The 8,730-nt window shown below is 42.5% G+C and overlaps 1 protein-coding gene across 1 annotated transcript; it reads right to left on the reverse strand.

Annotated features, from left to right (window-relative positions):
• Positions 1-230: 230 nt before the first annotated feature.
• On the reverse strand, positions 231-8,417 carry LOC135509948 (5-hydroxytryptamine receptor 3A-like). Its single transcript, XM_064930767.1, has 8 exons — positions 8,271-8,417; positions 7,238-7,282; positions 5,544-5,653; positions 4,339-4,517; positions 4,098-4,255; positions 3,804-4,014; positions 733-904; positions 231-577 (listed from the first exon to the last, which is right to left on the reverse strand). Exons 1-8 carry the CDS (start codon positions 8,415-8,417, stop codon positions 310-312), a joined length of 1,290 nt encoding a protein of 429 aa, XP_064786839.1. The 3' UTR covers positions 231-309.
• Positions 8,418-8,730: the final 313 nt, after the last annotated feature.

An 8,730-nucleotide genomic window follows, 5' to 3' on the forward strand; every position in this document is an offset into this window, starting at 1 on the left:
AGCACTACTTTGGTTTTGGGGGATATATTTTGTTATGAAAGACAGTGAACACATGAGCAAAGCAAACTAGCAGTTTATTTACTATCTGTAAACTCAACCACAAAGTAATCTCATGAAGGACATCTCTACAGATACAGACACCATGTACAACCAATTTGAAAGAAGAAGAACATCACATGGGTCAAGTAACATAAAAATGTAAGGTCAAACACAAGGCAAGTGAGTATAGCTAAATGCTAAATATATATTCTAGAACATAGGATAGATAGCAGACGGGGGGCCTTGAGCGCCAAGACATAAAGTGCAAAACTAATGAAGCCACTGATGATAAGTGAATACCAGAAAACCAATGGTGGTGATGAGATAAAGGCAAAAGTAAGCCTGGTCAATTTGTCGGCCCACTCTCTCCCAGTACCCAGGCTTTTTCTTGTCACATCTCACGCTAGCAAAAAACCATTTCTGCCGTATGTTCCGCACCTCTAGGATCCGCTGCAGTAGGCGGGGATTGCTCAGCCAGTCTCCATTAAGGTCCTTGTTTGGAATGTCCTCAACCTTCACCAGGCTGATCTCAGCATCTCTCTGAGACTCTAGGGAGAACATGGGAGGTTTTGCAGCAAGTACTTAGAAACATAAGGAAAGATCGTGAGCATCATGAACAATCCCCGTCCTCCCCTCCTAGAATCAACATGGCGTTTAACCCAAGAATGAACACTCTTATGAGGATGACAAAACAACGAGATTTCACCTCTTTGGCAGTCGGTCTCTTCCGGAGTCTCCTCACAGGTCTTAGAAGAGGTCTGGATGTCGTGATCAACCCTGCTGTCCATATCAATCAGGAAGCTCACCAGCATGGTCTCCAGGAGACTGAGGCCCGTGAGGGCAAAGATTACGATGCAGTAAAGAGCTGGAGATGGAGGACAAATGATGTGAAGATGAGATGAAGACTTCACATTGTACATTTCCTATCCTTAATAACAAAATTGCAGGTTTATTGTGGGCTTGTGTTTAACAGTGTTACATGATACTGTGCGCTGCGGGCTTATGTTATCATACACTGATAGAGATGTGTTCCTATAATCACGTGACTGCTTGACATGTTCTTTTTATCAACAAAATGACAACTGTGGCCCCAGATGACCAGACTTGACCATTTACGGTACAAAATAACATGAAGTGCTAACAGCTTAGCCATGATCAAACAGTTCATTAGAAAACATTAGCCTTCCAAAACAGTTTTAGCTTAGCTAGGATCTATTGGTCACTGTCCACTGTTGTGCTATCACAGACTGGAACATGTTCCGGGATTCCTCCAATGGCATTGAGGAATACACCACATCAGTCACTGGCTTTATCAATAAGTGTATCAAGGACGTTGTCCCCACAGTGACTGTACTGACATACCCAACCAGAAGCCATGGTAACATTCGCACTGAGCTAAAGGGTAGAGCTGCCGCTTTCAAGGTGCAGGACTCTAACCCGGAAGCTTATAAGAAATCCTGCTATGCCCTCCGACGAACCATCAAACAGGTAAAGTGTCAATACTGGGCTAAGATTGAATCCTACTACACCGGCTTCGACGCTCGTCTTATGTGGCAGGGCTTGCAAACTATTATAGACACAAAGGGAAGCACAGCCGCGAGTTGCCCAGTGACATGAGCCTACCAGACAAACTAAATCACTTCTATGCTCGCTTCGAGGCAAGCAACACTGAGGCATGCATGAGAGCATCAGCTGTTCTGGACGACTGTGTGATCACGTAGCCCACGTGAGTAAGACCTTTAAACAGGTCAACATTCACAAGGCCGCAGGGCGAGACGGATTACCAGGACGTATGCTCCGGGCATGTGCTGACCAACTGGCAAGAGTCTTCACTGACATTTTCAACATGTTCCTGATTGAGTCTGTAATACCAACATGTTTCAAGCAGACCACCATATTCCCGTGCCCAAGAACATGAAGGCAACCTGCTTAAATGATTACAGACCCGTAGCACTCACGTCCGTAGCCATGGAGTGCTTTGAAAGGCTGGTAATGGCTCACATCAACACCATTATCCCAGAAACCCTAGACCCACTCCAATTTGCATATCGCCCAAACAGATGACGCAATCTCTATTTCACTCCACACTGCCCTTTACCACCTGGACAAAAGGAACATCTATGTGAGAATGCTATTCATTGACTACAACTCAGTGTTCAACACCATAGTACCCTCAAAGCTCATCACTAAGCTAAGGATCCTGGGACTAAACACTTCCATCTGCAACTGGATCCTGGACTTTCTGACGGTCCACCCACAGGTGGTGAGGGTAGGTAGCAACACATCTGTCGCGCTGATCCTCAACACTGGAACCCCCCAGGGGTGCGTGCTCAGTCCCCTCCTGTACTCCCTGTTCACCCACAACTGCATGGCCTGGCACGACTCCAACACCATCATTAAGTTTGCAGACCACACAACAGTGGTAGGCCTGATCACCGACAACAGCGAGACAGCCTATAGGGAGGAGGTCAGAGATCTGGCGGTGCCAGAATAACAACCTATCCCTCAAAGTAACCAAGACTAAGGAGATGATTGTGGATTACAGGAAAAGGAGGACTGAGCACGCCCCCATTCTCATCGACGGGGCTGTAGTGGAGCAGGTTCCTTGGTGTACACATCTCCAACAAACTAGAACGGTCCAACCACACCAAGACAGTCGTGAAGAGGGTACGACAAAACCTAGTCCCTCTCAGGAAACTAAAAGGATTTGATCCTCAAAAGGTTCTACAGCTGCAACATCAAGATCATCTTGACTGGTTGCATCACTGCCTGGTACAGCATTTGCTCAGCCTCCGACCGCAAGGCACTACAGAGGGTAGTGTGTACGGCCCAGTACATCACTGGGGATAAGCGGCCTGCCATCCAGGACCTCTACACCAGGCGGTGTCAGAGGAAGACCCTAAAAATTGTCAAAGACCTCAGCCACCCCAGTCATAGACTGTTCTCTCTACTACCGCATGGCAAGTGGTACCGGAGTGCCAAGTCTAGGACAAAATGGCTTCTCAACAGTTTCTACCCTCAAGCCATAAGACTCCTGAACAGGTAATCAAATGGCTACCCGGACTATTTGCATTGTGTGCAAATTCATGTACATACAACCTCAATTGGCCGGACCAACCAGCGCCCCCACACATTGGCTAACCGAGCTAGCCCCATTGTGTCCCGCCACCCGCCAACCCCTCTTTTACGCTACTGCTACTCTCTGTTTATCATATATGCATAGTCACTTTAACCATATCTACATACTACCTCAATCAGCCTGACTAACCGGCGCCTGTATGTAGCCTTGCTACTGTTATAGCCTCGCTACTGTATATAGCCTCTCTACTGTTATAGCCTCGCTACTGTTATTTTTCACTGTCTTTTTACTGTGGTTTTTATTTCTTTACTTACCTATTGTTCACCTAATACCTTTTTTTGCGCTGTTGGTTAGAGCCTATAAGTAATCATTTCCCTGTAACCTCTACACCTGTTGTATTCGGCACATGTGGGGCAGCAGGGTAGCCTAGTGGTTAGAGTGTTGGACGAGTAACAGAAAGGTTGCAAGTTCAAATCCCTGAGCTGACAAGGTACAAATCTGTCGTTCTGCACCTGAACAGGCAGTTAACCCACTGTTCCTAGGCCGTCATTGAAAATAAGAATTTGTTCTTAACTGACCTGCCTAGTTAAATAAAGGTAAAATAAAATGTGACAAATAAACTTTGATTTGGAGAGGTAGATGGATTGAGATTTGACATGGTACGATTGGTAGTTAATATTATTACCTATGAGTGGCAGGTCATCTGCTGTGGAAGGCAGGATGTCATTGAGAATCAGCAGTAAGACAGAGATGGATAAGAGTATGGTCACTTTGTAGCCCAGCTTTTCCCCCTTGGCCTCATCAATGAAAAAGGAGGCCAAGTCCAGGATGAGGAAAAACAAGAGTGGTAGTAGGAGGTTGATCACATATAAAAGGGGCCTTCTTCGTATGCTGATCTGTGAGGAAAATAGTAACTTACTGGAGAGAACATGAGAGAACACATTCCTGTTCAAGTTCTTGCTCTCTCTGATTTGCATACCTTGTAGACCAGCTTGTCCCAAACAATGTTGTTGTCGTAGATTAGCTTTTCCATGGACAACCTAATGCCCAGGAAGTCCCATTCCCCCAATGTAACCATGACCTTCTCGGAGAATTGGCTCATGATAATGCTGTTGGAGAAGGGCCCCAACTTTATACCTATCAGTAAAAAAATTAAGAAAATCAATTATACCTCCTGCGTGTGTGTGTGTGTGTACGTGTGTGTGTACGTGTGTGTGTACATGTACCTTTTAGCATAAAGGAAATAAAGGTAATACTGCAGTTCTGGGTGTCAAAGGGGAACTTAAAAAGGTTCATCTTGCAGGTGGTGGTCAACCGCCGGCTTTCTGTCACATAGGCCATGCCAGAGTGGGCCACCTCTGTGTAGGGGCTCAATGTGATACTGCCTGTATCAGAAATGCTGAGGGTGCAGACAACAGTGTATCAGTATTCAGCTTCAGTTAGAGTCGACTTATTTTAAAGAGACATACTCTCATTAAATAATGATTTCTTTGCTAACATTACATCATGGAGCAACAGATTTAGTTTAAATTCACTTGGCATTAGATATCAGACTGCAGGTCAGGCCCATTGTGTTTTTCATTAAAAGCAAACAAGACATCGCTCTCCCCTAGCTGAGTAAACTCTACTCTGTCCATATGCAGTATCCATCTCTGTGGAGTTGAGTTGCGATGGGTGTCGGCGGAGTGGACCACCGGCTACATTGAGTTGCTATCAGTCAATACCGTGGTCCTTTCTTTGTTTGCTGAAATCCATACTTTTTAATATAACTCATCAAATACAATCATCTTTCTCCTTTTCTTTTGCTCTAAGATGGCGACTCAGTGCAAATGCACATGTGCAAATCAATCGGATCTCAGCCTACAATTAAAGTTGAATGAAAAATAATGGATTTCAGCAAACAAAGAAAGGACCACAGTTAGACAGGACAAACATCGGTACACAGTAAGGGTTTAACAATTGACATTTTCATAAGTATTGTCTGATAGCGACTCGATGTCATCACAGGACACACCAGATATGTGTGGACTGAAATGACTTTACTCAGCTACGGTCTCCTAGACAATGAGACATATTTGCCGTTTTTAAGACGCTTATGAAGAGAGCAGATTCCAGTAGGAAACACATCCGTTCTAATTGCTATGAGTGAAAATAGCCTTTTCATAGAAGTACCTGTAATCTATGGTATATCTTGTCCCTGAAACAGTGTGCTAAACACACACAGAGAAATGGGGTTCTCACACCCAATGCTCATGCCCATTGTCAAGGATGTTTCGGATTTGTTATTGAACCTCTTGTCAAACATGCACTATTATTGACATTCACTAGAGTACTTTACACTTCGATTAATTTTGACATCATGGCATTGTAAGCGTGTGCAAATGATATCAATGATTTCAACATCCCTATGATGAATGGTACTCACTCCTCTAAGATCATGACATCTGGTATCCACAGCATGTCTCTGGGAACTGCTACGCTCTCAATCCCACACCAGTCATTGGGTTCCCACGATATCAGTTCATTCTCCCAGCCCTGTAAAAAAAACATGAGAGTGAAGAGGCTCATGGGTGAATAAAACCACAATCTATTTTTGAGTCATTGCAGACCAAGGTAAAAGCTAAACATATGTTTTTTATTAAAACATGATATAACACTGCAGTGAATGGATGGTGTTATTGGTCAAGAGTGCAATTGAGTCATGAGGAACCAATGACATTCATATGGGCGGCAGGGTAGCCTAGTGGTTAGAGCGTTGGACTAGTAAACGGAAGGTTGCAAGTTCAAACCCCCGAGCTGACAAGGTACAAATCTGTCATTCTGCCCCTGAACAGGCAGTTAACACACTGTTCCTAGGCTGTCATTGAAAATAAGAATTTGTTCTTAACTGACTTGCCTAGTTAAATAAAGATAAAATCAAAATCATATCATATGTGACTGATTAGGCAGGTTGAGTATTCAATTTCAAATACGAGGAGAGCAAGAGGTGAAATGAGATGAAGACATTCACAGCCTTTTAGAGATGGATTGACGTTATATCAATATAATCTGCAGTTACTGGGCAATTCCATGGTAAAGGAATTACGCTGAGGCTCATATTTTGCGCTTTAAAATCTATGCCAAACAAAAACTTATGATCGCAAAGTTAAACCATACAACTCTATGTTAAAAGTAGTCTCTGTGTAATAATCGAATGTGTCATCCAGACAGACACTCAAAGTCGATCGCTGTCCATGGTGCTGAAGTTGCCACATGTCTATGCAGCTGCATGCCTATCGAATCGATGATAGGCTTTCTATGGTGCCAGGGCTTTGCTTTAGCTAATGGATAAATGTTTATTAGTAGGTCTGTTTGGTCGCAATTTTCTCAGGTTAAGCCTAATATTTCAAGAAGCTATACACGGTGTCACGATGCTGCATTTTTAGACCGCTGGCCGTAATGGATTTAGACCGCTGGCTGTAATGGATTTAGACCGCTGGCTGTAATGGATTTAGACCACTGGCAATAATGGATTTACTTTTTGAGTAATTAAAGTTGGGAATTCAAACATTGCAGATTATTATCCTTTTGTATCGAAAATTAATTTGACAATCAGCTACCAATGGATTTGGTAGCTGTCCTGTATAGGCTAACTGAACCTGCATTACATGAGCCGTCCTCGCACTTTCTCCTAGCTTGGATAAAGAGTTGTTGTTTGTAAAAACCAGTCTATTAATGCCAAATAATACAGTCAGTCCACCCTCAAAACACTAATTTAATAGAGATTGTTTCATTATGCAGTATACTATCAATAGCTACAGTATATACTGTCTTTAGGTGCTATTTATACATTTTCCCCCCCCAGAAATCCTCCTTTTTATGTGTGCAAATTTGTGTCCACGGCTTGTAGGGTCTAGGTTGCGGGTCAACCTGTTTTCTATACTGTGTATTGCCAACAAATACAGTCTTTCCTGAGATATTTTGCATTGTATGTCCATTGCACTGCAAACAATTGAAATAAAGTCTTGATTCTTGAATGATGCATGCCAAGATATAGCAGAGACAAGAGACTGTTAATATTGCAACCACACAACTCAAACACCTGTTCAAAAAAAACATGATTAACTGTACTGTACTTACCATTGAAATCATCACATGGGAGGTGAATGTTTGGGACTTCTCATTCTGCAAACAATCAGAAATGAAAGGATGTCACAGAGACAACACTGGATGGAGTGTGTGGTAGTGCATGCAGTGCATATTGTGTATTTATTTACACAGGTATCATTCAGTGCACTGTATTACAAAGTACTGAAATCAGTTTAGTACTAGTCACTTTAACATACCAGTTAAATGTAACTAAATGTAATCCATGGAATCCACAAAAGTAATTATTTATCATGAGAGAGCTATAAACAATAACTAGTAATGCTGCATACTCGAAGAAAGGTTACAATCTCACCTTTCTGGTAAAAATAGTTATACATTGCTGAGGTGAAGCCACTTTTGAGGACACAAGCTCAAGTACAAATATGATAAAAATGTGAAATATTTTACATGATGTATTTCCTATTCAACAAAACTGTATGAATAAGGCTCAAAATGACATATGCTTTCTAAATATAGTGTGATAAAATTATAAAAGGGCTAACTATAAGATTTCACCTTCCTTATAACTGTAAAATACATATTTGTATGTTTTAGTGTTAGAGAAAATGTGCATATTTTTGAAAGGTCTCTAAATCAAAACTTTTGCCCCCATCGCTGTGAATGTCGCACAGAGCTCTATCTTGGCTTCCTGAACTCATTAGGAACTTGCCTTTCATCTCAAATATATTGTCCATGACAAGCAGAAAGTTTTTTTTTTTTTTTTAAATCTGTGAATTGTTTTAAATTAATGACTATACATTGATCTCCAAATGTGGTACAGTGATGAAACCACTCTCTTCTGCTGCGCTACGATGTAAGGATTGCAGGCATGTGCTTTGTCAGTGGCTGTGACACACGGACAGTCGGAAGAGCGAATGAAATGGTAGGAGATGTTTATTAACATACAGGACAAAGGGTGCATGAATGTATTAATCAGTGGTCAATCCACAAGGAATATGAAACAACAGACAGTATTGAACGTGAGATCTGAATCTGTAAACTGCAGGGAGCTAAAAACACTTACCACATCCAAAATACCATATAGATAAGTGTCCACCATAACCGGCGTAGGTGTTGTCCAGTTCCACACCGGCCGCACATTTGATAAACTCTCACTTTTCTGTGACAGACCCAGGTGATCTAGAAGACGATGATAGGAACAATTGCTCATACTTGAGACGCCACCTGCTAAGGAGATGAGGTCCCATATTAGACATTATGCCGGGTATCATAACAATGGCAAACAGGACCGGTTAACTTCCTCTCATCAACCAAGTGTACACTGTGCAACTCATGACTGTGCAAGGCATTAGCTCCGGGAGCTAACGAATGTCTACAGGTCTCAAGCAAGGTTACGCATCATGCGGAAAATGGCTAATTGAACCACCTTGAGAACTCACCCATCAGAGCCAGTGAAAACAGAAGCCACAGAGCGATCATCATTGCTGTGTGTGCAGGCTCACAGAGTGGTGTCCAAGTGGCAG

Source organism: Oncorhynchus masou, chromosome 23 (genome assembly GCF_036934945.1).
Source record: "Oncorhynchus masou masou isolate Uvic2021 chromosome 23, UVic_Omas_1.1, whole genome shotgun sequence".
Taxonomy (NCBI): domain Eukaryota; kingdom Metazoa; phylum Chordata; class Actinopteri; order Salmoniformes; family Salmonidae; genus Oncorhynchus; species Oncorhynchus masou.